This window comes from Apaloderma vittatum, unplaced genomic scaffold (assembly GCF_000703405.1).
Source record: "Apaloderma vittatum isolate BGI_N311 unplaced genomic scaffold, ASM70340v1 scaffold7134, whole genome shotgun sequence".
In the NCBI taxonomy this organism is placed as follows: Eukaryota; Metazoa; Chordata; class Aves; order Trogoniformes; family Trogonidae; genus Apaloderma; species Apaloderma vittatum.
The window spans coordinates 1-26,818 of NW_009712034.1; the positions used below are offsets into that span (position 1 = coordinate 1).

The 26,818-nt window shown below is 36.8% G+C and overlaps 1 protein-coding gene across 1 annotated transcript in view; it reads left to right on the plus strand.

Annotated features, from left to right (window-relative positions):
- Positions 1-445: 445 nt before the first annotated feature.
- Positions 446-26,818, plus strand: part of SPAG1 (sperm associated antigen 1) — a 38,372-nt gene continuing 11,999 nt past the window's right edge. Inside the window, exons 1-14 of the mRNA XM_009867837.1 lie at positions 446-521; positions 1,116-1,257; positions 1,836-1,995; positions 2,344-2,469; positions 7,129-7,196; positions 9,974-10,092; positions 10,579-10,684; positions 12,160-12,290; positions 12,955-13,061; positions 14,013-14,169; positions 18,156-18,188; positions 19,443-19,871; positions 20,255-20,354; positions 23,451-23,603. Of these exons, the coding sequence (XP_009866139.1) occupies positions 446-521; positions 1,116-1,257; positions 1,836-1,995; positions 2,344-2,469; positions 7,129-7,196; positions 9,974-10,092; positions 10,579-10,684; positions 12,160-12,290; positions 12,955-13,061; positions 14,013-14,169; positions 18,156-18,188; positions 19,443-19,871; positions 20,255-20,354; positions 23,451-23,603 (1,907 nt within the window). The remainder of the gene's footprint in view (positions 522-1,115; positions 1,258-1,835; positions 1,996-2,343; positions 2,470-7,128; positions 7,197-9,973; positions 10,093-10,578; positions 10,685-12,159; positions 12,291-12,954; positions 13,062-14,012; positions 14,170-18,155; positions 18,189-19,442; positions 19,872-20,254; positions 20,355-23,450; positions 23,604-26,818) is intronic.

Sequence of the window (26,818 nt, forward strand, 5' to 3'; positions counted from 1 at the left end):
TTTTAAAGTAAACGCCTGATTCCCGGAGAGTAGAAATCATGTTGTCAGGGGCGCTGCGGTTTTGGGGAGCCGCCCGGAGGAGAGGAGCGGGCTCGGCTGAGGCCCCGTGTTACCGCTTTGTCTCCCAGCTGCACCGGGCGCGCCAGGGAACCCCCTAAAATTTATGGAAATACTGAAAGTAGGGAAAACGTTGCCGTTTTGTTATGAGCACCTCTCTTGCTTTTTACTGCTCATTCTTTCCTGCACTCATCTGTCTCTCCACACGTTTCTTTTCCTATATTGAAACTAAATTCTTGGGACAGGATCCTCTCTTTATGCAATACCTAATAAGAATCAGTTATTATTTAAGTGGTATTGTAAACTTTTTTTTTTCATTTGCGACTACAGATTAATACGTGTAATTATGCCAGGTATTAGAATACAGTTATTCTAAGCACTATATAACATGGAGGGGGAGAAGAATTACTGCTTCATAGAGCTTGGAATCAAAGTAGAAAAAGATGCAGATAAGCAGATCAGAGGTACAGGGAGACAGAAAGTGTCCAGTTTGAACACCTCACTTCATTAGTTAAAGGCTTACTGGAAAAAATTCAGATTAGCACAGTAATGTAATCAGAGCTCTAGAAAATGAAGTTAAGTGAGGAAAGACTAACAATTGGATTTATTTTGTCTATGGAGAAAGCAAGGTTTATCATTCCATTAGATACACTGAGGTGGTTAACATCCTGCTTCTGAAAACAGAGAGTCCTGCACCATCTTCTCCATCGTCCCCACCACACTTGCTTAAAATAGGCAATACCATGTTGTGTTTAGAGAAAAATAAAGAATGTGATAGGCAAACATTGGTCATTTTTCTTTAAGCACTCTTGCCTTGCAAAAGCAGTAGAGTTGCACGTAATCTTTTTCCAAAACACATCTTGTATGTAACCATACTTCTCTCGGCAAACCTCTGTCAAGAACAGTTTGTGTGATCAGGTGCAATTTTTCTTTATTGGCAGTAGGTCTACTTGCATAATGGAGTAGTACTGATCAGGGTCGTTCCTCAAATTAGCATTGCTTCAAAGTGCCTGTAAGTGCCTACAGAATCACTACATATTTTTCCTTTTAATATTTAGTTATGGGTGATGAGTCAGTACCATTTTTGCTGGACCAAGGAACCACTAAAACATATCAAATACCAATTGGTCATCTGGACTACAAGTTCATTGAAAAATGCACAGATGTTAAACACCTGGAAAAGATTCTCAGGGTATTAAGGTAAACGTTGTATTTTCTTACTTTCATTACTAATTATATCCCTGTTCTGTCAGATTGCAAGGACGTCCTGCCTAAATACTCTATTTGTCTTGAACCTCTTTGCAACTTTGTAATTTGAAAATCAAGATAAATAGTTACAAGTGTTACATTAAAAGCATCCAAATGATAACACTAGAAATCCAAGTCCTGTTTTAACTATCAAAAAGATTTGAGTAACTCAATGCCAGGCTTCTCTCAAATGCTGATGCTGGATTTTGTTTTGCTGTAGCCATCTTGCCTGACTGAGGTAATTTCAGGTGCCATGCCTATTTAACATTTTCTGAAAATGACATGAGTATTTTTGTATGAGCACTGTGATGATAATTTTGAATGGTGTAGGTGTGTCCACTGGAAAGTGATTGAACGTTAACTCACTGGAATTTTCTGATTCTGTTAGGTGACAGCAGAATTGGGTTTTAACAGGAAAACAGTCTGCAGTTACCATGGTGACGACACAGAGGCCACACATGGAGAGCAATATGGAGGATGCAATGTGGTTTAGTTCTTTTTTGTAACTTTTACTTCTTTGCATTTTAAAGGTCTGGTGAAGAGGGATGTTATCCTGAACTTACATTGTTTTGTGAAAAGCGTATTCAACATTTAGATCCCCGGAGCAGAGCTCTGAGAAAAGATAAGCCTGCAGCCACAGCTTCTGATTTCACAGTTGAAGAATGGGAAGCAATTAATAGTGAACTGATGGTACAGTATAACTCTAATTTATAATGATCAGTAATACAATAGCTTTCTCTTATTGTGCTCAAGTATAATGTATTTATTTGATTAAATAAGGAAATTATCAAAAGGTTTTGTTGGGAGTTATTATTTTCTTTAATTAATTGCACTGAATCTTCAATGTTGATTTTAATTCTACAGATTTTTTTGTAGAGTACTTCTTGTTCAAAAAAACACACAGTTGCTTCTTATCTTAATTGCTTTTCCCCATTAAGAGCAGTGCATTATAAGGATAGTTGTTAGAGTCATTGTAGACTATGAAGTATATCTGCTCTACAGCTTTAAGGTACACATACATCACTTATTTATTTTCAGAGCTGGGTGACAGAAATGAATGAAGATGATAAGAAACCACAGTCCCTGAGAACAGACGCACTGCATGAAAGACAAGAGAACTTGCCTCCCATTCGTTGTGCCAGCAGCTGTCTTCCTGCGGATCAGGTATCTCCAGTTTTCTACTGTATATTAATTATATGTTTTTCTAAAATTGGGAAATTTTAGATGTACAGATTTCTAGTCATTGGACCTTTTTTACTAGATTTCTTTTTTTAACCAGAAAATAAAAACCTTTTAAGTTCCTTTCCAAGGGACCAGTGCTTAGACAAGAGTGCCTCCTTAGTACTAGCATGTGTCTTGTAATAATGTTTTAATTCAGATCAAGAATTCACTTCTGGAGCAAATCTCTTTTTTACATTCTTTGATTCACATTTCAAAGTGGTGTTTAATCATGTGAACTAGGTTCCTTTTAGATTAAGTTATGCCAGGAGATTTTCCCCAGCTGCTAGTAGGCTTTTGTTCCATGAGACCAGACAGGAGCTAGTCCAAAATAAATAGCCTGAAACATCTATGGCGTGGATGTTGGACCCTCTGCACCAGCTATTTCACTCTGTAGCCACTTCTGTATTGGGTCGCACTGGTGTATATGTAGCCCTTGATTATCCATATTTTATACCTTGAATTAGTATTCCAGCTTTGGCTGTAAAGCAGACTTCCTAATTTAGCCAGAAAACATACTTAAAAAAATCTTCAGAACTACAAAATAAACAGTTACATCAGTTGCTAGGTATTAGTTTCCTCCTTTGTTTTTACATTTATTTATTTGTGTTAAATATGTTTTGTCTGTGACCAGCTTTTCTTATTAATACTAAATGTAATGCTGTTGGAGGGATTGGCAGAAAAGCAAGTGTAGGATGGGATTTTTCTGAATTGTCATATGTTATTATGGATATCTTCAGTCTGATTCCCACTATTTTCTTGGTATTTCTAGGAATTCCACCGTACTGTTTTGTAAGTGCTTGTTTTGTTTTGTGGCATTTTTTTTTTCATTAATCTGCCCTCTGTATGTTCCTCATGGCTGTCCTGTTTTGCTGAGCTGAAGAGTGCCACAGTAGCTTTACTCTTGATTTATGTCCTGTATGTTTCCTAGAGCAGAAAACGGTAAGTGAGATTAAGAGGGTCCCTTTTTGGAGAGCCCCCCAGTAACGACAATCACACCGATGCGGTTACGTGCCGTTCCATCTTTACTGCTCTGAATAGCCCAATATATACACTGTTAGTCCAATATGCTTTATGTTCGCGCGTCAAGCACAAGCTACAATAAGCTTAGTCTTTGATTATCGTTATCAGTCCTTGTGGCTGTTAGATGCCCTTGCTCCAGGTAGAACATCCTGATGTACATTTTGCAAAGTTCTGGCAGATACAACTTTGTTACCTCTTTAAGCTTCAAGGTGACTCTATGAACAGAGCATTGTTTAAGGTCCAAGCTGGATTGTCCAAACTTTCAAGGGGTATACTGTGCCCTTGTTCTGCAAGGAAATCCCCTACAGTGAAATGCCGTATGAACTCAGTGAATCCAAATTAGAACATAAGCATAAAATGGTGGAAAGTGGCTTGAAATCTAGGATATACAGTTTGACTAAAGAGGATATGTTCTCACTTCAAAGACAAAATATTTATCCAGATTTTTTTTTTCTCCTGCTTTAAACCAAGCAACAGTCTTCAGGTCAAGTTTTTATTACTTTAGTTCTCTGTACAAGGTATAGCTGTTAGCATTATTACCAGGAAATCTAAATACAGCTTTATGCCTTATCTGTGGTCTGTGATTTCCATTCCTTTTGTCCAAGTAGATGGCCTCTGAAGTAATTGTATCCTGTCCTAGAAGAGAGAAGGGAGGCCTGAAACTGAGTTTTTGAATTCAATCTTATTATGTAGCAGTGCAGTTATAGCTCTAGTAGATCAGTACTGAATTAAAAGAAGCTGTTTCTGTAGCGTACAGTAAATTTATATCTGTAATTAAAAATATCTATAAAAACTGACTAAAGATAAAAATATCTATTAATATCCTTAGTCAGTTTTTATTTGTTTCCTTGTTGATAAAATGATGTGTAATCTTGTACTTTTCAAACATGTTTTGCTAATCAGTTAGGAGTGAGTGTGATTATTTTTTACACTGCAATCACTTAATTTTGTAATGTGGTATCAAGTATAAAGTTGGCAGACTGTTGATCTGATGCATAAAAAAATTGAGTATCTTCAGTGAAGCCAATGCTGGAAATCCTTATTGAGTCTAAGAGAGTGGATTGCACCAGTGGGTATAAGTCTTGTAAATGGAAGCATCCTGTTGTGTCTGTAACCAGATTTTCTTGCTGTTACTAATTGTAGGTACAGTTTTGATTCACTACAGATAGCTTATAACACTATATGGTGTTTTCTTTTTCTTTTTTTTGGTGTGAAGTGGGGAAGATTTTCTAAAAATGAATAGAAAAAGAGTGAAACTTATGCAGTATTTACCTCTTTAACACAGTATGGAAGTTTCTGTCTTATATGTCTTATACCCTTTTTTTTTCTTTCACACTGCCAGGACTGTGAGATTACATCTATACCGCAGAACAAAAGAGGACTGGAGAGATAGCCTGAGTTTTTCTGTTCTTAACTGTCCACATTGCTTAATTATTATTTTTGCTGCCTCACTTTTTCCAAGATGGAACTAAAGCACTGCCAAAAGACTGTATTGATGGGATTTCAGCAAACTTAGGTTCCTTTGACAAACGCAGTTGGCAGAAAGATTTCTGTCCTCAGATACATCCTCATGCTACAGTCCAGGGCATGCCACACATTCCAAGTTTTATGTTATAAAATCCACTGTGATGATATAGCCTTTGTATTATTTTGGATACTCTGAACTAGAAAAGAATACTGGTTAGCTGACACAGGCTAGTAATGTCTCAGGCCATCATACAGGGCTCAGAAGAGAACCAAGGCCAAATACTGTGTTACCTGAACTGAAGCCAGTTCATGCTTTGATCTTTGGTCCAGAAATTGTTTACTGGGCTTCAAACCCTGTGGGATTCATACATTGTGAGTTCTGGCAAGAAAAATGACAAGAACAGATTTTAGTTCCACAGCATGCAAACATACGTATTTTATGAAAGCTTCTTGGAGGACATGCTCTAAAATGTTACTCATCAGGAAATTCTTTACTCTGCTGGAGCTGCAACTTGGTTGCAATGACCCCAAGAATATGAAACCTAGAATTTTTAAAATTATGCTTTTTTGAGTCAACACTCTTGCCTTATTCTTTAAAAGGACATGCTGTAGTTCTCTCCCTAAATTGAGGTTGCATTCATGTAAATACCTTATGAGATTTTCTCTGAACGTTACATTACTTTTGTGCTCGTTTAAATTAAGGACCTCTAGTTTGAAAAAAAAAATCTGGTATTTATTAAGTTAGCAAGTTTGTAATGTACACCAAGTTGCATACATACTGATAACTCATGTTTCAGGGAGCCCTACTTAGGAATTGCCTTCTCCAAACGTGCTGATGGCTAAATGTATTTGTCATTTTGCCTAGCTTGAAAGACTGAGGACATTAAGAGTAACTCTGAAGTTACAAACTATGAAAGTTTGTGTAACGTAACATTATAGTCAGAAGTGTTTACAGGAAGGGTCACATTTGCATTATGTAAATTGAGTTGTTTACATCCACTGCAGAAGTATTTCCTTGTTAAAGTGTCATCACTGGTAAAGCTAGTTTATGAGGTTGCTGCTTGTTTCTTTGGTCCAGTTTATCACATGCTCAGTTGAACTGGTACAGATACTTAGAGATTGAAATAATCTCTCTCAGATTGTTTGTTTGAACCCAGATCACTGTAAATCTGCAACTCTATGAACAATGACATTGGTCTAACTCAGTGCGTGATGGACTGCAAGGTACAAGGAGGCCTGAACGTCCAGGACAGAGTAGATGTCAGAATTTGGAACTGGCTGCTCCACTGTGGAATACTTCTGTGGAACCACACCTTGCTATTAAGTGTTGTTGAAGTCAACAAGCAGGGAGGGGACATATCAGAAATGTAGTCTCATGACAGAGGTAGAACAGATGCCAAAGGTGCCAGCTATGGAAATTGGTTTCGTTAGTGTAGGGGATGGGTTGTTATAAAAGTCAGTTGAATCTGTTATTTGGGCTGACTGTTGCAGGAAGGCCCTAAGGATAAATTTTAGGTAATGATGGAGCTTGTCTAAAAGCTAGAATGAGTGTAAATCATCTTGGGAATTAAGGTGAGTGGAGTATGAAATAGTCAAAAGAAATCGAGACATATTTTGAAATCAAAGATTTCTAAGTTTGTTGAGTGTGTTCCAGGGACTAGCAAAATCTGCATTGCGTTTTCTTGGGAATGGCAAGGCGAAAACGAGGTTACTGATTCAATCTCAGTGTCAAAACACCTAATCACAAGACTGGGTTTTCCCAAGACTGAGTTCTCCCTTGCTGTGTTGAAAGGATGATTTGGAAGATGGCAGCATGAGATGTTAATAAGGAAGAGCAGTCTCCTATATGAAAGTTTATTTAGTGCCTCTGTGACATTTAACAGGGCAGTGAAGAGGAAGTGTGAGACTGAAAAGCTCCTCAGATTACAATATGTGAAATACATCAAGATTTTTTTTAAAGCAAGACAGAATAAGTTTTCAAGACTGTGCTGCGATTAGTCATGAATAGTTACTTACTAGGAGTATATATTGCAGAAACAAAACCAAAAAAAGGCTGTGAATTTCCACTTCAAAAACTTGTCTTACTGGCAAAAAAAATGTCTTACTCTCTTTCAGAACAAAAAGTTACAAAACAAACAAAGAAACAAGAAAAGCATACCACGGGATTACAGCGAATGGGACAAGTATGTTAAATCCTTTATATTTAAGTTTTTATTAAATCTTATTTATTTTTTTAATAATGGAATGCAGTGGTTGTTTTTAGAAGTATTACAGAAACATAGTATTAAGGTTAACATTTCAGGGAAGTATAACACTTTAGTGAAATTTCATTTTTTCATAATAAATGTTCTGTTAAAATGCAGATGGCGCATTGTGGTGCTAACAGCTGAGATCAAATTGATCTCTACTATTGTACAAGCTGCATGAAATGTAGCAAGTCAGCAGAAAATCTAAAGTGATTTTTTTACAGATTTCGTTTTTCCTTTCAACATCTAAGATACAAAATCTATCGTGGTACATAAAATCAAGGAATTAAAATTACCTTAATCTATCAGGTTTTTGAAAGCACATCTAGGGTTATTTAACATGGGCTTGCAACACTGATCTTCTGTGTATCCAAAGCCACAACTTTAAAAACTAAACTGTTGAATCCATATTCCTGCACTGAGCCTCACTGACCTCAAAGAATGAGCTTGAGGCAGGTGCATCTGTTTGCTCTGATGCAATTACATATAATCAGAGGTTTAGCCAGCAACTGTTTCTAGAGTGGGTGGAGCTCAGATACAAACACACTCTGTGCATCCTGTAGTGGTGTAACCTTCCCAAGTTACATGACAAGATTGATGCTCCCAAGTTGTGAACACGGAGGGGCAAATGCACACACTTAGGTGTTTTGCACAGTAATGGCTTCTCTCTAGCTCCTAAAGTCTGGAATATGATGCTGTAGAATCAAAGTGAGGAGGCACAAGTTTCCAATGTGGTAGATGGGGAACTAAATCTAGAGACTGTGGAATCTGGGTGCTGAAATTCTCAATGTTTCACTCTACCCCCAGGCCCCTACAAAAACCCTCACTGCATAAGATGTTGTTCTCACGAAGAGTTGTGCGTATCAGTTATTTTCATGCATGTATGTTTCAGAAATTGGGGCCTTCCTGCTCAAATGTGGACAAACAAAATAGGTTATCAAAATAACTTCTGCAACAATTTATTCTTTCATCCCTCTTTCCACTGTATCCTTTAAAGTAATCTTTTGGGGATTTCGTTTACAGTTTTAGTACTCAGTCTTTTAATTGCTTTAGCATGCTGATTAACACTACAGTTTGTGAATTTTCCCATATAACGTGTTTATTTGGATTATATGAGTATACTGAAATGGAACTTGTGTGAAAGAAATTTTCCAGTTTGAAGCATATTGTGTTTTCAGAACATTTTGAGGATAGCTTTAAAACCTTCGTATAGTTGTGTAGGCAATTTCTGAACAAAATGCTTCACTTACTTTGAAATGTGGTTAACTTGTAATAAAAAGGTGAAAGTAAGCTAGCAAAAGGTCAGAATCAAAATGGAGAACAATTAGTCTTACCTGAAAAGGTTTTGAGTTGGATAATTTTTCAGATAGTTTGTATTTCAGATAGAAATTACTTATATTGTCAATATTATTGTGGAAAGCAAACACTATTTTTCATTACGTCCTACACAGAAAAGTAGTGAGTGTAGTGTTTCTAGATAGTGTAGGACTTGGTTTTTACTGTATTTGTTTTATAGGACTATGGCAGCAATATTTATTTTATATAAATTCCTAAACATTGTTTTCAAAACCTGCTTCAGAGTAGCCTTGAAAGTGTCTGAGACTATTTTGAAATCTCTTTCATGTTTACTGTATTAATTGCTTTGAAGCTGTTTCTTAGGTATTTTGGCAAAAGTTACTAAAAATCTCTGTTAGGGCTGGGATTGAGCCTGATGATACCATTTCTTAAATTTTACGTATCTTTTAGGGGGAGATGGTGAGGAGGTGAGGGAGCATCCCTGAGGAGAAGGACTTGGGGTGTGTTGGTTGAGAAGAGGCTCAATGTGAGCCGGCAGTGTGCACTTGCAGCCCAAAAAGCGAACTGTGTCTTGGGCTGCACCGAAAGCAGTGTGACGGGCAGGGTGAGGGACGTGATCCTCCCCCTCTCCTCTGCTCTGGTGAGGCCCCACCTGGAGTACTGCATCCAGTTCTGGAGCCCACAGTACCAAAAGGACATGGAACTGCTGGAGCGGGCCCAGAGGAGGCCACGAAGATGATCAGAGGCTGGAGCACCTCTGCTATGAGGACAGGCTGAGGGAGCTGGGGTTGTTCAGCTTGGAGAAGAGAAGGCTCTGGGGTGACCTAATAGCGGCCTTCCAGTACATGAAAGGGGCCGACAGGAAAGCTGGAGAAGGGCTTTTTACAAGGGCCTGTAGTGACAGGGCAAGGGGCGATGGCCTGAAACTGCAAGAGGGGTTTAGATATAAGGAAGAAATTCTTCACCATGAGAGTGGTGAAGCACTGGAAGAGGTTGCCCAGGGAAGCTGTGGCCGCCCCATCCCTGGAAGTGTTCCAGGCCAGGTGGGATGGGGCTTTGAACGACCTGGTCTAGTGGGAGAGAGGTGACCCTGCCCCCAGCAGGGGGATTGGAACTAGGTGATCTTCAAGGTGCCTTCCAACCTTAACCATTCTATGATAATTTGCTTGATTTGTTTGATTTTAACCAGAAGCGAGGGGGAAGAAGGCAGGCACATGAGTAAGCAGGAGAAGCACGCAAAAAAAAACAATGCAAGGAAAGGAGATGAAACTAAACATGTTTTTCCTAACTAGTCATGGACTAAAGAGCCTTTATCTCTCATTTCCTTTGGTTTATAATGGAAATATAATATGCCTTTCTGTTAGTAGAGGAATCTTGCTAGGCAACATTATTGAATTTGTTATCTTTATTAATTTAAGGTTCGATGTGGAAAAGGAGTGTTCTAAAATTGATGAAGGTTATGAAGAAAATAAATCAAAGGCAAGAGTCTTTAGCAGGCCAAGTCTACCTATAATCGAAAAGAAAATAAACACAACTGGTAATGTCTTAGAAACATACACTTTGTCGTTAAATGTAATGCTGTGTAGTAGAGTGTGACTACAAATTGAAGCAGCATATTATAGAGCTAAAAGTGTCTTTATTTTTAAACCTTAATGATGCTAAAAATTATTAGGAATTTAACTTAGTTTGAAGCCATATTTGAAAAAAATCTAGTCTTGGTGTTAATAATCAGTTAAAATATTTATGTTGTGTTTAGGCTGAGAGTGTTAGGTGAAGAAGTAAAGCAAACATCTATTATAAACCAATGGTAAAGGTCAACCAACCACTTTCATCTTGCATTCTGAATTTTATGCCTATCAGAAGAATTTAGTTCTTTATTATAGAAAATAAAATACAATTTTGCCTTTTAGTAAGACGTATTTTAGAAAATAATACATAATGACATGCAAAGTATTTTAGCTGGAAGTGTTTTGATTGCATCTGTGCAAGTGGTTAGTTGTTACGTATAAATATTTTTTTCTAGGTATGACAAAGGAAGAGAAGGTTTTTATTGCTACTTGTGAAAAAGAAAAGGGCAATGAAGCCTTTGCCAGTGGTGATTACATGGAAGCAGTGACATATTACACTCGGTGAGTAAATACTGTTGTGTTCTTTTATGTTAATGACTGTTACTTGTAAATATTATTTTAGGCATAAAAGTAATTAAAGCAACTTCTTACTGAAGCAACTAGTGACAATTAGATTATTTTATCAGGAAGAGAAGTGGATAAATAGTGATGGGGTGCAATTTGCAGGTATCACAAACTTCTTCAGACTTTTAAAAACCATTGAGATTCAAGGGCAAGTTTACAAAAATGAAAGGATAATCAATATGTTAAGAAACTAAATTCGTTACAAATTAATTCTAATTAATCATATTGGTAGGATTGTCTCAATTGTTGATAAGTAAAATTGATTTAATAACCTCCTCTTAGCAGAAAGAAAAATCACTGTGCAGCTTTATTAAACTAACCTTAATGGAAACATATAGATTAAACTAACATTAAAGGAAACTCAACTTTGTGTTTAACTCCATGCTTTGAAGTGATAAGGACTTAAAAAAAGCCACAAATTCTAGACATGTTAAAGTTGTCACTTTGAAACTGAGAGCATACGGGAATCTTGGGGTGTTAATTAGCATACCATAATATAAAAATAAGTAAAAATCTCTGGGTTTGGGGCATTAATAAGGTATTCATTAAGAAGGATGGGCAGAATCCTTCCTAATGGACGGTCTGTCCATATTCAACCCCCATGGGGCACTGTCCACCTGCTGAAATGTATCATATTGACACCGTATGCTGTTCTAACTGAGGCACTTTTCTAACACTCTCTGAAAATTCTTATTTTTGTGCATTTATAAATATTTAAATAAAACATTTTGGAATGAATTGATAATGGTCTGACCCTAGTCTTTTGCTTTCTTAATTCCATCACTTGCACTCTCTGGCCAGTGTCTCTGTATTCCTTCTGCGTAGCTCTTCACCACCGCAATCTGTCAAGAGTTCTCTGTTCCTCCCTTCTGTGCTTGCTTGAGTTCCTGCACGTTGGAAAGAATAATTTTTGTGATTTGAGGCAACTGTCCTTGAAGATCAACCAGCTCTCTCAACACCCTTTGCCATTTCTTCCAAAATCTTAAATTCTACGGTCACGTAGTTGGTGCAGCCAAGGCTGTTGTCAGCTTTTGCATTCTTAAACTTCAGAGCTCTGTGGTTACTCTTGATACTCTTGAAACCTCTTGAGGTTTCATTTGGCAGTTTCATTCTAGTCTACATGGATGGCAGCGAGAGGTAATAGTTTAAGTGATAGATGAGCCGTGGCATCTGCTCTGCAATGTCTTCCATCTAATCCTTGACAAGCAACAGAACTCTGAAGATGGTAAATCTCACTAGTGGGTGATTGCCTCTGATCTCACAGGAGGGAGTTTCTAACCACTACTGTGGCTTCTAACCACTATTGTGGTTAGAATATCAGTATTAATATTGTTACGTTCCAATAGTGAAGTGTTTCTACATTCAGGTTTTCTAACTAGGAGGCTACTATGGTCAATATTCCCTTTTTTCAGGAGTATATCAGTAATACCCACTGCAGCTGCATATAATAACAAAGCTCAAGCAGAAATAAAACTTCAGGACTGGGAGAGTGCTTTGCAGGATTGTGAGAAGGTACTAGATATGGAACCTGGCAATGTAAAAGGTAAAGTAGAATATAAATTTGCCCTTCTATGTATTATTTTATTTCTAGCAAATAAAATGGTACATATCCATTCATGCTGTTAGTTGACTTAACTGAGCTTTAGATCAGGTCCAAGTACAAATAAGGAAATAGAGTAGCTCCTCAAAGTAATTTCAATATTTTAGGGGTCAGTGAAGTTTTATGCAGTACATCCTGTTTATCAATAAGGAATATTCTTAGGCCATAGCACGGGGCTAAATCTTGTTTTTCATATGATGACTATAAGCCCTCTTACCTTCGTGCCCTGCATTGTTTCCATAATACCTACATTGAGATATTAATTGCCCTAAAAGCAACATGAAAACAGTGAAAGTTGCCAATTTAATCCTTTCTGAAGGCAAAAGCTTTAATGTAGTTAATGATATTTTCGTGGAAGGAGGGAAAAATTTGGAAAAATTTCAAAAGATTCTTCACAATTCATGATCCCTATCTCAAAAGGTGTCATTAAATTGCATCATTAAAAATGATCAAGAGAACAGTTACTACTAATACAGAGTCATTATGAAGTAAATGCAGAATTTTAGAACCTGTTTTACGCTTAATGTGTCTAGAAAAATAGTGAATTTTATCTACTTTATGCTTTAAATACATAAATAATATAAATAAATACACTATTCCTTTGTAGCTCTGATGCGCCGTGCCACTGTACACAGTCAGCTGCAGAATTACCACACAGCTATAGAGGATCTGAACAAAGTATTATGTGTTGAGCCAGAAAATCCTATAGCCAAGGTAAAGATAAATTAGTTGAATATGACTAGAAAAGGGTTGTATGCAGTTGCAGCATAAATTGAGTATAGTTTTTATTCTTTGATTCAAAAGAGATGCCAAGTTTTTATTGTTGCAGTATTAAAGTTAACCCAAAAGGAGAGAACCTGGGTTCAGTCCTCTCTTCAGCATGATGTTATAAATCCTCATTTCTCATCTCCAGGCTAGAATGAAAACCTTTCCGACCTTCTGATGAATCTGGACCCTTCTTAGCCAATTTTGGCTGTAAGAAAGCCAGATGCTTGCTTTGGAAACTCAAGGTCAGAGTGTGGCCTTGTACTACTATTACTTCAGCTATTCAGGAGAGGATTGGTTCGTGTCCTTTCATTGGTATCTTCTTAGGGTGTTTTGTGGGTTAGAACCTATTGCATTTATACTCTGCGTGTCCTGAGAATCTTCAGTACTAGGCCATTCTGATACTAAACTGCTCTTTGTCGATTAGAAGGACATCATGCTGCTGCGCTCCCAATTGTTGTACCTTGTTTCTAGTTTGATCAGTTGCACTCCTCCATCAGATACCAAATCCTCCATAACATACATTTTGATAAACTGCTTTTAGACTTTTTTGTTACGTGTTTTTCACATGCCTCTGCTGAATAGACAGATATCACAGCAGTACAATCTACTTTTTTTTTTTACTTTTTTTTTTGACTTAAGTAGTTTATTCAAGAAAATTATTTATTTATGTGTGTGATGACTTCTAAGAGACAGAAATTGAGTGTTTATCTTGGTTTTGATACTGACTCTTGGAAAAGTCACATTTATTTTCTCTGGTTTTATATAGGTAACATTTGTCTTGATAGTTCTTCAGGGTCTTACATGGATTATTTAACAGAATGTATTTTCTGCATATAAGTTAAAATGTATATACCTATAAAAAAGACTATTGTTATTGCTGTTTTTTCTTTATTGCAGAAAAATCTGCTGGAGGTAGAAAAGAAACTGAAAGGTTCAAAGCCTGAGACTCAAAGCAAAGGCAAAAGAATACTTATTCAAGATATAGAGGATTCAGAAGGTGATGAAGAAAGAGGGGAAAATGCAGAACAACGTGAAAGAAGAAGTGGAGACAAAAGTAATGTCATGTCATTTCCTATTTCATTTTAATCTGAGGAAAAAATCATTGCCTTTGATATTGCAGTGTTTATTCACATAGTTTACCTATATTCACTTGCAAAGAATTTTGCCTGTCTGAAGACTAAACTGATATTCACTGCTTAAAGTAGATCTGAGCGTGAAGTCTAGAATCCAGTTTTATTACACGTCTTTGGAATTCTTTCTAGAAAGGGTCTAAGAGATGCGGATGGAAAAAGTTGATATAAATCATCTACTTCCCCATATCCTGTGTAATATCATACCTGTCCTTTGATGTGGTCGCATCTGGGAATTTCTTTTCGTGTTAAAGAATATTTTGTGTGCATCAGATTTTTCTCTCGCACAGCTCTCCTGCCTTCCTGCCATCACATTTTTTGTGTTTTTCCTCCATTGTTTGCATCAAGGGTGTATAAACAATCGAGTGGTGTGTAGTTTGATTTTTTTTGCCATTGTTTGTTTTGAAAACTACCCGTCTTTTTTGGTTTTTAATGTAAGAGATCATCTGAGTGCTCCAAAAGTATATATTAGAGGTAAATAATATGTAATTCCTGTAATGTATGTAGTATATAAGCAGTTGAAGTGCAGCTCCTGTACCTGGGTTAGTGTGTGACTAACAACAAGACTGCTGAGAGGAAGCTACTGGCATAATTAGAAATCGTGACTTGTAGGTGAAACTGAGGCAGGAGGGGCTGTTGCAGGCTTGCACTGGCAGGTTGCTTTTAGATTCAACTGCATGTCTGGGTTCCAGCCGGCAACAGAATAACATCCCTAGGTTGATTTCCACCATGTCTTCTTTCTGTTGGTTCTTTAAGGTAGTGTGGCATGACACCTGTGACTTGCATGTTTTCCATTCTTCATCTTGAAATTAAACCAGTCTGTGGTTTTTCCAACTCAGTTGTGAATATTAGCACATATGCAGTTTAATAATGTATTATTTTAATACAAATCTAAGGAAAATACATTTTTCAAAATCAGTAAGTATCCACTAAGTCGTCTCCTCAGCTAAAACCCTGGAAGAAGAGATGGATCATGGCCCTCACCTTAAATACTACTTAATTAGGAGTTGCTCTCCGTTGGGACCATTCAGATGACTAAGTGCCTTCTAGCTCCATGAGAAGACTCCCATTCCATTGATGAGAGGTTAGGATTTTAAACATAGGCAACATTGTCAGCTGACGTCAATGTCACATGTTCGCGTGATCTACATAAGTATTTTTGACATTTAGGAGGCAAGCATCTTCACAGATTACTCTGTATTTTCAAGTACAACTGGAAACAAATATGAAGTCAGTTCAGTAATTGAATAAATCTGATATGTTCTGGGAGCCTACCAGCAATAAGCAGACTAAGCATCTTAGACGTCTTCTCTATACATCTAGCCACGCAGTCACAGTCAGTTCAGTGGCCCAGTCATGCAGTTATATTTAGTTCACATTCTAGATGGCAAGCCTCATGTATTCCTACAAAACTTTAGAGATTGGAAGAAACAAAATGCTTTTTGTTTTCTTTAGCTCTGCCGAGGTGATTTCTCAGTTTGGAACAAAACAGTCTAAATAGTGTGATCTCTCTTCGTCTTCTGTATAACTGAGGGCAGAAGTAAATAAAATCCTTTTCGTACAATAGAAACATCCTAGAGACTGTAAAAAATAGTATTCAGGCACTGTAAAAACTAAAAATCATGTATGTACTTGACAAAGTGCCTGATATTTTGCCATGTTTATAGAAGTTATAATCTCAAGCAATATAATTGAAAGATTTTTAAATAGCCTCTTTTAATGCATTAAAAAATGCTGAATTGTGTGGTATTTACTTGTTCCATTACAATAATTTAAAAAAATTGTAGTAAACAGTTCTGCAGTTTAGGACATACTTATTTGCATTTAAACAAGTCTAAGTTAGTTTTAAAATTATTTCTCAACCTGTTATTGCTGAAGTTGACAACAGATTTCTCGAAAAGATGTAATTTGAGCACAAAGAAGAAACTTCATAACGAAGTTATGTCTTGTGAGTTGACCATGGGAAAAGATGTTGCCTAGAGACTGTTTTCTTTGTGCATGATTTATTTATTACAGTTTAGAGGTGAAGAGAATATTCTTCTTCTGGATGAGACCTTTTTCCAATTCAGGATATAGATCTTTTTTATTTTTGTATATGTCTGCCTCTTTTGCGCACCTTGAGGTTGCTGATTTGGTACACTGACTCTTGGAATTGAAACATCAGAGCACCCCTTTTTCCTTCATGTTAAATCCTTCATTTGACTTGTAGTTTTTCTGCCTGTGTGGTATTAAATTTACCTCATGCCACAGCAGTTGGCTACAGAGGATTATTTTGTGATTTTTTTTCCAGTCTGTTTTCTACTTGTTAGCACCAATTAAGGTCTTTGCCACTGAGCATGACAGTACCATGATCTGGAACCATTCTTAGATTGAAGAGCATCTCCTTGTATCAGTCCACTATTTTGAGACTTTTTTATTTTTTTCACTAGGTCATCCTTTTTTGGGAATGTTGTTAGGAGCTGAATAGGTATGAAAACTCTGCATCCCTGATGAATTATATATTGAATTCTCAACTGGTCTTGAACACATATCATAATTTCTCTGAACTCATGGCCTTTCTGCCCTTAAATAAATGGAGCTGTCATCATAGTGACTTATTTACAGCTTTCTGAAACACATAGCACTCTGAATTTCTTGTGTTGATTTTCTAAACTTGTTTTATGAAATGGACATATTCAAATAAAATTGGATTATTTGCCTTTACATTTTTACTATTTCTTTAATTATTCCATGTGGAATAATGAAACATTCATTTGATGTTCGAGATAATTATTCAACATATGCGTTAACATTTCATGGCTTTTCACAAACTACAGTGAGTAAGGTCTTAGATTTGCATTTTGAAATTTCTGATTTGTTGAGAAGAAAAGCACATCCAGTGTGAGACAGTTAGAGCTCTTTCCTACTCAAGTGATCAGTTGTGCTTTCTCTTGTATTATTAAGAAATAGTCTGTCAAGACTTGGATCATTCCAGTTCCCTTCATATGTACCTAGTGCAGAGGAGACAAATGACTTCAAAATAGTTCCTGGCTTCATCATACTTGAATTCATTGTGAATTGAACTTAAAGATGTTGCTTTTCATTCTGCCACCATTATTTTTGTGCCATGTTTCTGGAGGATAAATACTTTGTGTAGCTGAAATTTGATTTTACATGGAAGACAGTGTCATACATTTAGAAAACCCCACAACTATTCCTTCTGGAGTAGTCAGCAGCTTTTGTTTTATGACAGGCATTCCATTTTAAGTTCATTATTTTAGCAGTAACAGGAATTAAATTCCTTCTAGATTGTATTTGTTGTCATTCTGGTCAAAGTCCTGTCCGTGCTTTTCAGTACCTTTCTTTAACTTTTGTTTGGAATTTATAATGTATCTAGTCTTTTTTCCCCCCCTTTTTATAATAAAGAAAAGTTCATAAGCTCTGATTTATTTTTTTTAAAGCGAAGTCCAGAATACTGCTTTTATGAATACGTTTCTCTGTAGAGACCAATGCAAGAATATTGCTTATGTTGTAAACACTGAAACTGAAAGACAGTGAGAATTAGATTTGAGAAATACACCTGTACAAGTTTGTGCATGGTGTTTACCCAGTCCAGAAACCCGCAATTAGCATAACCCAACCTCTTAACAAGGTAACTATGAGGATTCCTATTTTCAGGGTGTCTCCAAATACTATAAATATTTCCTGTTTAATCCAGGATTCGTTCTGTGTGCTTGATCTTCAGGAAATTTTCTCCTGTGTTCAGGGGGTGACATTCACATCACACATTATCTGCCTTTCTTGCGTTGTCTTTTTCTCTAGCAGTTGGGATGCTCAAGAGTGTTTTGCTGTTTTCTCTAAAAACTTGTCCTGTCTGTGATATTTAAAATGTTCTTTTTTTCTTTTTTTCCTTTTTTTTTTTTCCCCCTAGAAGATGTACGGAGTATTCTCTGGTTTATTGGAGGTAAAATGAAAGTATTTTAGCATGTATCCTAAGGAAATGATTATTATACTACTACTGCCTTCACTCATCTGCCCAGTTAGCCTTTTACCCTCATCGTCCCTACCAAATAGACTCCAACCTTTTTGGCGTAATTTGGCAGTGCCAAATTGTATGTATAAATGGAATTCGCAAATATAAATAATTTACTTAAGTTTTATAAAGATGTCCATGTGGGTACAATAGATTTATCCTATCATTGTTCCCAGTGTGGACTATGAATTTATTATCAAACACCGTGTCTCAAAACAGAGACCACAGCTAGGACAGAGGCAGTTGGCGCTTTTGTCTGTTAGGCATTAAACGATTTATTGGTTTTAAAAGCATACTTTCCTGTCCTGTTCAGTTTAATTTCAGTAACATTTTGTGCTTTTAAAAAAATAAATAATTTTTGTGTTTTGGAACAACCTGAAATTCATCCGTATTCAGTCAACTTCAGAAGTTTGAGTCAATTGGAAGTATTACTCCAATATATGAAGAAATGAAAAAACGCCATTGGACGGCATCTCAGTTGCACCAAAACACAGTTCTCTCTGTGTGACTGCTAGGATCACAAGTCAGGCTCTGCAGAAATCTGTATTTGAATGCTGTAGTGGTAATCTGTTAGAAATTCAGGTGACTAAGGAATGTATATATGTGTTAGTATCTGATACCCTTATTGTATGATTTTTTCCTAATTAGATTAGTAATAACAGTGAAAGTTGAATGATCAGAAGTGACTATAAAAAGCTTATTGACATGTTTAAATTAAACCTTTTTGAGAATGATTTGTAAGTTTTATCACTCCTATGTTATGTTTGAGGAGAGTTTTGAAGTTTGCAGCATTACTAGTTTGTAATTGTGCATTCTAACTTGACCATGGAAGCGTTTTGATTTGGTCAGGGAAAACCAAAGTATTGTAGTATCCAGTACTTAAAGAGTTAATTTCAAGGTGAACTCTGTACCATTCTGACACTGTGGAGCAGGGGTTCACCATATGCCCAGCAAGGAGAAATGAGATTTTGTAGTAATACCTTCTGAGTGCTAATTGCAAGTTACCAGTAAGCAGGAATTTTTCCATGTTACTGGAAGTGTTTTCTGAGGTTAATAAATCTTCCTAACGTTCGGATGCCGGAAGGATTTGGTACCAGGTTCTTTGGCTGTCCACCCCTCTTTTGGCAGGACGATAGTTTCTTCTGATGATGCAAGCTCTAACTCAGCTCATTAACTTCCTTGCAGAAACTGTTGTGCCAGTAAGAGGAGAGCCGGCTGCCCAGGAGGCTGCGATGGGGAACGCACACAGAAAGTTTCATAGCAAAGGAGGAGGTAGTAAGGCGGGGGACAGAGACACACAGAAGCAGAAAGACTCCCTTGAGAGCGGATTAAAAAAAAAAGGCACATCGGAGAAAAAAACACAGAAACATTCCTCGGACCGTGAAGGTGAAGTTAATGGCTATTTGCACAGTGATCAAAAGAATGAAAGCCCTGGAACTGAGATGTCCCTATCGCATGGAGCAGGGCCTCCCTCGGCTGGTGGTGGCAGTTCTACTTCACTTCCTCCTGCTGCAGCAAAACTCAAAAGTGAAGGAAACGAGTTTTTTAAGAATGGACAGTTTGGAGAAGCTGTGCTCAAATACTCAGAAGCGATTGAACATGTCATTGGTCTGGGTGAGTGTAATGCCTTATACTTAAATCCAGGATTGTTTAGATTATTTAAAGGAACTGCAGATGAACTAACCTAGTCTATCACTCAGTTTTTGGCAGGAGTTACAGTGCAGTAAATTCTTTGTCATTTCAGTAGAAGACAATGCACATGACACAAAATACAGGAAGATGAGTGAAATAATATTTCAGCTTCCTTGAGGCAGAGCTGTTTGCATTTATTTATGTGTTTGAATAATTATTTTAGGTGGCATGATAAAGGAAAGCTCCTTAAAGCTTTGCATTGTCAGCAAACTGCATCACTGCAGTGCCACTTCCAGTATGTAAGTCTTTAATTCTTGAATGTCATTTTAGTAATGGTCTTTGATTTTAATTGTGACTTCTTTTAGCAGAACAAAGTCCAGAGGATTTAAGTATCTTGTACTCAAACAGAGCAGCATGTTACCTCAAAGAAGGGAACTGCAGTGAATGCATTCAGGATTGTAACAGGTAAATTGCAACCTCCTGTGTAGAGCAACAACATTCCTGATGATAATTAAACATTTAAACTGATATATTGTTATTGCAGTTTGACTTAGAAGAATCTTCAGTGAAGTCTGATTCCCTGTCTAAATGACAGGTATCTTTGTCAGTTATGTAAACAATCACATGGAACCTGGGGATGGAGTAACTTTTAACATACTGCCTTACTGTGTGAGGGCAGTTTTTAGGCGTCTTGTGCACACAGAAATGTAGAGCAGGATTAAAATTGTAATATAAAAGCAGACTTACTTCAGTGATACGCTGCAGTAACTTACTTGTAAAAGCTTTGTTACGCCAGATGCATATCACACTGTTGGAAATTGCTTTGGAGCTTGTGTATGGTCTGTATGTGTGTGCTCTCTGTGTTCAGTTTGTTGGTTTGGTTTTTTTACATGTGTACTTAGTGTGGTTATAAACAGTAATTAGAGCTCTTCAGGAATTGAGCTGGAATCCTTTCTGCTTATTGTGGCTTTTAAGGATACAGGAGTTAGAGAAGATCAAACACCTTCAGTAACTTCCAAACACTGCCTTCTACTAAATTATTATTGTATTTCTAGATGTCCTTTTTTATATATTTTCATAGATAGGGTTAGTAAGACTGACGCTTAAGTGCAAAAAAAAATCCCAAGACAGTTAGAAATCAGATTAATTAATCAATTGTGGTTTTTCGCAGCACAACCCAACTGTTAAAAAACTTACCCAGACTAAAAGTAAGATACACATGTACCTTTGTATTAACTAAATATTTTACTTTACTGTATCTATTCTACCTGTCAGAAGAGTTTTCTGAAAATGTCATCTGAAAAAATGGACTCGTTAACAATGTTTTGTTAAAGTAGATGCAGGACCATAGACAGCTGGCTGATGAAGAAGATGGATGGCATACTTAACCACTGTCACATTTTTCTATTAAGGAGGTTTGAAACACGTAAGACTTCAACTGAAGTCAGTAATACAAAGTGTTTGGGTTTTGTATTCTTCCCGATTCTTCCTACTTAATGATAGTGTCCTTAATATATATTTTCTGGATACACAAGGATCCGTGGTGCTTAATGAACAGAACAGAAGCAGAAATAATTTAGAGTCTGCTAAGCAAAACTGCAGACTCACATGATGTAGGCAGTGTCATTTAAATCTTCTCAAGGCAACACAACATAAAGGATGATCATCTACAAACAGGTTACTTGATTTCAAAGTAAAAAGGTATAGTGTTTATATTCATGATAGACATATTGAACATTTATCTTCTATTAAGTTTTAGCTATTTAGGGCTTAGAAGCTCATAAAAAGCCCCGATGTTGAATCTCTCTTTGTCTTAAGACTATGATTTGGAATGATTCTGATTCTTGCTACATAGAGTGAAAAAGTGTTGTTATGCTCTGATGTTCATTTAGTACTGTCATGTGATTTGGTCCCTGGCTGTATTATCTTTGCATTGTACCCTAGAAATATAGTTTTCCATTCTCACTGATGCTATTCTTCAAGCAGTGTTTCCTTCCCCTGAATTTATTTATGGTTCTTTTTTTTTCTTCGTTCTTGATGTTAGGAACCTGAAATTTCATTCGTATTCTTCCAAGTTACATAATGTTGAGCATTTTTGCGTGGGTTTTGTAGGGCCTGTAATGTTGAGCTGTTGTATTTTTGAAATGCACTCAGCAACATAAAGAGAAATGGAATGGAAATTGGAAATATTAATTCTAGAAATTAATGTTTCTCTAGCTTTAGGATAAAGTAATGGTGCAAAGCCAATTTACAGCAAAGAAGGCCAACAGCTTCCTGGCCTTAGAAACAGGAGCACAGCCAGTGAACTGAGGGAAGTGATTAGCCCCTTGTACTTGGCACTCATTAGACAACACCTATGATATCCGTGCTGCTTTTCGGCTTCCGCAGTACAAGAACAACAGTGATCAACTGGAGTGAGTTCACTGAAGCGGCACTGATGTGGTTGTGAACTCTGGAGCCCTCGCCTGAAGAGGAGAGACTGAGGGAACTGGGTTTCTTTAGCTTAGAGGAGAATGGCTTCCAGGGGTCCGAAGAGCACTTGCCCAGTACCTGTGAGAAGATTATCCAGAGGATGGACCCTGGCTCTTTCTGGCAGTGCGTTGTGGGCGGACAACAGGCAAAAATTGAAGCGCGTAGGGTTTGGACAATGTATTGTTAGGAAAAAACATTTCCCATGAGCAGTGGGGGGCATTGTAACAGGTTGCATAAAGATATTGTGCGGAGACTCCTGTGGAGGTTTTCAAGGCCCAACTAGATAAAGCCCTGAGCAACCTTGTCTTATCTCAGAGCTGACCCTACCTGTAGCAGAAGGTTGGACTATGGACCTCTCAGTCTGAATTACTTTATGATTCCGTGAAATCTAATTGGCTGGACTCAATTTCTGTGTTTCAAAGCTTATCTCTCTTTCTCTTTAGCAAGAATCATTGATTTGTAAAAGGTAATCTTTATTAAATAAAGCCTTTGTGAAAGGCTTCTTCACATGGCTGGAAAAGAAGAGGTGCTTGGAAGGAGTTCTGGATGGCACAGTGTCAGCAGTTCAGCTCAGTGTTGACCATGGACACAATTAAAAGAGTAAACAGACAAAAGACAGGCAATAACCTAAAAGGCAAAAAATGGCAGGTGTATGTTCATGTCTTACTGAATGTATTTTTTATGTGCATACTTCCATGTAAGGAAGAAGGAACTGAAAATCACGTTGTACATGATTTTCTTATAATGAAAAGCACCATATACTTGGAATCCCCATAGATTTAAGAAAAATAGCTTTTGCTCTTAAACAGCTGCCATTACATTATTCTTTTCTTGATGATGAATGCAGTTTTCCAGATGGAAGATAGGGATTCGAGTAGAGTAAGTTGTAGTAGAAGCACTAACAAATTCAGAACTGCATGCCATTTAGGGTGTTAACGTAAAGCACTTAATTCCATTTTCCTTGGTTATGTTACTGTAAGATCCATCTGAAATCACAAAATTATTACGTATATTTGTGTGTATCGTAAAATAGTGTTGTTACATCAGCCATTGTGTTTCAAACCTGCATTTTTGCTTTGTTTTCTCCAGAGCTCTGGAGCTTCAGCCATTCTCCCTTAAGCCTCTTCTACGACGAGCAATGGCAAATGAGTCTATGGAGCGGTATCGACAAGCATACATTGATTATAAAACAGTCCTGCAAATAGACAGCAGCATCCAAGCAGCAAACGATAGTGCTAATAGGTAACTCCATTTAATTTTATTTTTTTTTATTTATCACTCGTAATAGAAAAGTAGGATTCAGTTTTGTTTGCTTTACATGCTCCCTCTGTTCAGTATCAGTCAGTGACAGGGTCATCACAACTGGTGCATTATAACTAGAGGAGTGGCTGTTTCGTTTAGTCTTTTTTCCCAAAGCTTCACGGTTTTCCTCTTCCCGCAGTAGGTCGCTTCCTGTTTTAAAAATGTCGTATTTTAAAAGCTTGTTTAACTGATGCTTCGACTTGTTTTCTTTCTTAACTTGTGTTTGATACCATGTAAAGTAATACTTTAAGGTCCATACCTTTTCTCTTGGCATTTCTGTTTCCTTTTCATGTTAGCAGTCTCCCTGTAGCGATTGGAAATGTATGTTAAGTGTGAAGTAGCTTGATACAGTGGCTGGCTACAAAGTGTAGAGGTATAAAAAATTTAACTATTATTTCTAACTTAAGTGTTAATAGAATCATTGAATCATTTAGGTTGGAAATGACCCTTGGGTCATCAAGTCCAACCATTAGCCCTACTCTACAAAGTTCACCCCTAAACCATATCCCCCAACACCACATCTAAATGACCTTTAAACACATCCAGAAATGGTGACTAAACCACCTCCCTGGGCAGCCTATTCCAATGCCTGACTACTTGTTCTGTGAAAAAAATTTTCCTAGTGTCCACTCTAAACCTACCCTGTTACAGTTTGAAGCCATTCCCTCTTGTTCTATCGCTGATTACCTGTGAGAAGAGACCAGCACCAGCCTCTCTACAATGTCCTTGCAGGACAACACTAGGACTTCCAACATTAATTCTTTCTGCCAGAGAGATATCTCAATTTCTGTAATTATATTTAATACTGTAAAATTAGTGTATACACACTATTGTAATTGTGTTCTCATTAACGCATAGTAAACATTTATGTGTGTGAGTAGTAGGATTTTCCATTCTCTTTTCATTTAATGGGCAAAAAAAATATTTATGAAAGCATAACAGCCATTAGTCATTGAGCAGGAACCTGCATGTATACAACTTTTAGCAGTGGAATCCAGTACCTTTTTTTTCTTCTAAAGGCAAGGCCACGAGCACTTACATTATGACTTCATTAGAAAGTCCATAGTATTGTTAAATTCAGCTTATTTGACCAGAGGTGGCCAAAGGAGATAATGACACTTGATCATCTCCTGTTAACAGAAGTCTTATTTTTGATAAGACAACAAATTGTTACTCTTCTCCTGTATCTACACTGGTAGTAGAGCCCTCGAATTGATGAGTTAACTGCTTGTCCAGGTATCTCTGTGGTTATTACACTGCTTTCCAATCTTCTTGGCTTATTTCATCTTCAGATACTCTTCATATTTCTCCTTGACTTGTAACTTGCTTAGTAATAAGCTTATTTCCCTTTTTTCCCTTAACACTTTTCCTTTTCTCCTCTCTAGGCCTTCCTTATGTTTTTAGCTTCACTGCTCATTACTCTTTCCTCCCTGGCAACCCATCACCTTATTTCAGCTGCTTCTTCCTTCTTCTCTTCTGCTGGTAATTCATTTTTGCTTGCCAATTCATAGTTTCTAAAGCATAGACCTCCTGTATAATTACAATTTACTACTATAATTTAATGATTAATATTTTATCATTTATGAATTAAACTGAAATTGTTTGCCAAAGTATTCATTTTAATTTCTAAAGTAACAGACTTTTTTAGAAATTAATTTTAACAAAAAATGGTAGTTCCTCTATTACCTTATAACTTAAAGGGACAACCCCAAAATATATTTTATATTTTTTTATATTAGGAATATCAGGTCTTAACAACCTGCTTTTATTGAAGGATTTGTTTGTTTTTAAGTTCCTGTGGGAAATTGGATGGTGGTGCTGTAGGAAGCTGACAGGAAACACTCATAATCCTACTTGTGTCTGAGTGTGGGTTTAATAAATTGTGTTAAGTCTTGTCTTTTTGTACTTACCTAAGTGTTTTTTCCAAAAATCTTAGAATTAAACAGGTGTTCAATCTGATATTTTTAATTCTCATGTGAAAGGCAAGTAGAACTTTTAATATAAAGCCTTTACCTGGTCATTTTAAAATCAAAAGGCCATAATTAAGAATGTAGGTACCTTTTTTTATGAGAAGCAACCTGAAAACTGTAGGGGATTTCCTTACAGAACAAGGGCACAGTATACCCCTTGAAAGTTTGGACAATCCAGCTTGGACCTAAACAATGCTCTGTTCATAGAGTCACCTTGAAGGTTAAGGAGGTAACAAAGTTGTATCTGCCAGAACTTTTGCAAAATGTACATCAGGATGTTCTAACTGCAGCAAGGGCATCTAATAGCCACAAGGACTGATAACGATATTCAAAGACTAAGCTTATTGTAGCTTGTGCTTGACGCGCGAACATAAAGCATATTGTAATAACAGTGTATATATTGGGCTATTCAGAGCAATAAAGATGGAACGGCACGTAACCACATCAGTGTGATTGTCATTACCCGGCAGCTCTCCGAAAAGGGACCCTTTTCAGAAAACAAGTATAAACATTTATTTGAGTACTTATCATGTTGAGTAGGTGATGTTGATTTATGCTTTTATTGGTTATCCTGAGGTGATCTGGGGGTAAATTGGAAGGTTTTTTTTAATGGTGTGTGCCAAATCACAGGAAAATGCATTTCAAGTATACTTTTAATTAATGTCATTTTTTCTAGTTCTGTGATCATCAATTAATTTCCTACTTCGTGTATTTTAATTTCCGCTTGAGTGTTTTATAGTGTGCTTTTCACCGTTAGAAATAGAAACTCTAATGTGGGAAATATGTTTATGCATTTCCAGTTACTGAATCGAAATTTCATTCCAGTTGCCTCAACTCTTTTAATATCCATTAGCAAATTGGATTAGATATTTTGGGAGCTTTTATTACAAAGGCCCATATGTGTATTGTACTATACAAATAAATTTGTAAAAATCTCCAAAACTACAGGATTATTGGGTCGTTAGAGTGTTGGTGGTAGGGAATGAGTGTATTTGTACCAACTTTTTCATGAGATACCTGTGCTTTTTAAACAAACAATGGCACACAGGTACACATTTTTACAAAAGACTGTGCTTATATTATTATACTACGAGAAGGTGATGGATCTTCAGATACTACAGGATTCTTTGCTGATTTGGATGAATTAGATAAGGTTTTTTCTCCAGCTTTTTAAGCTCATTATGA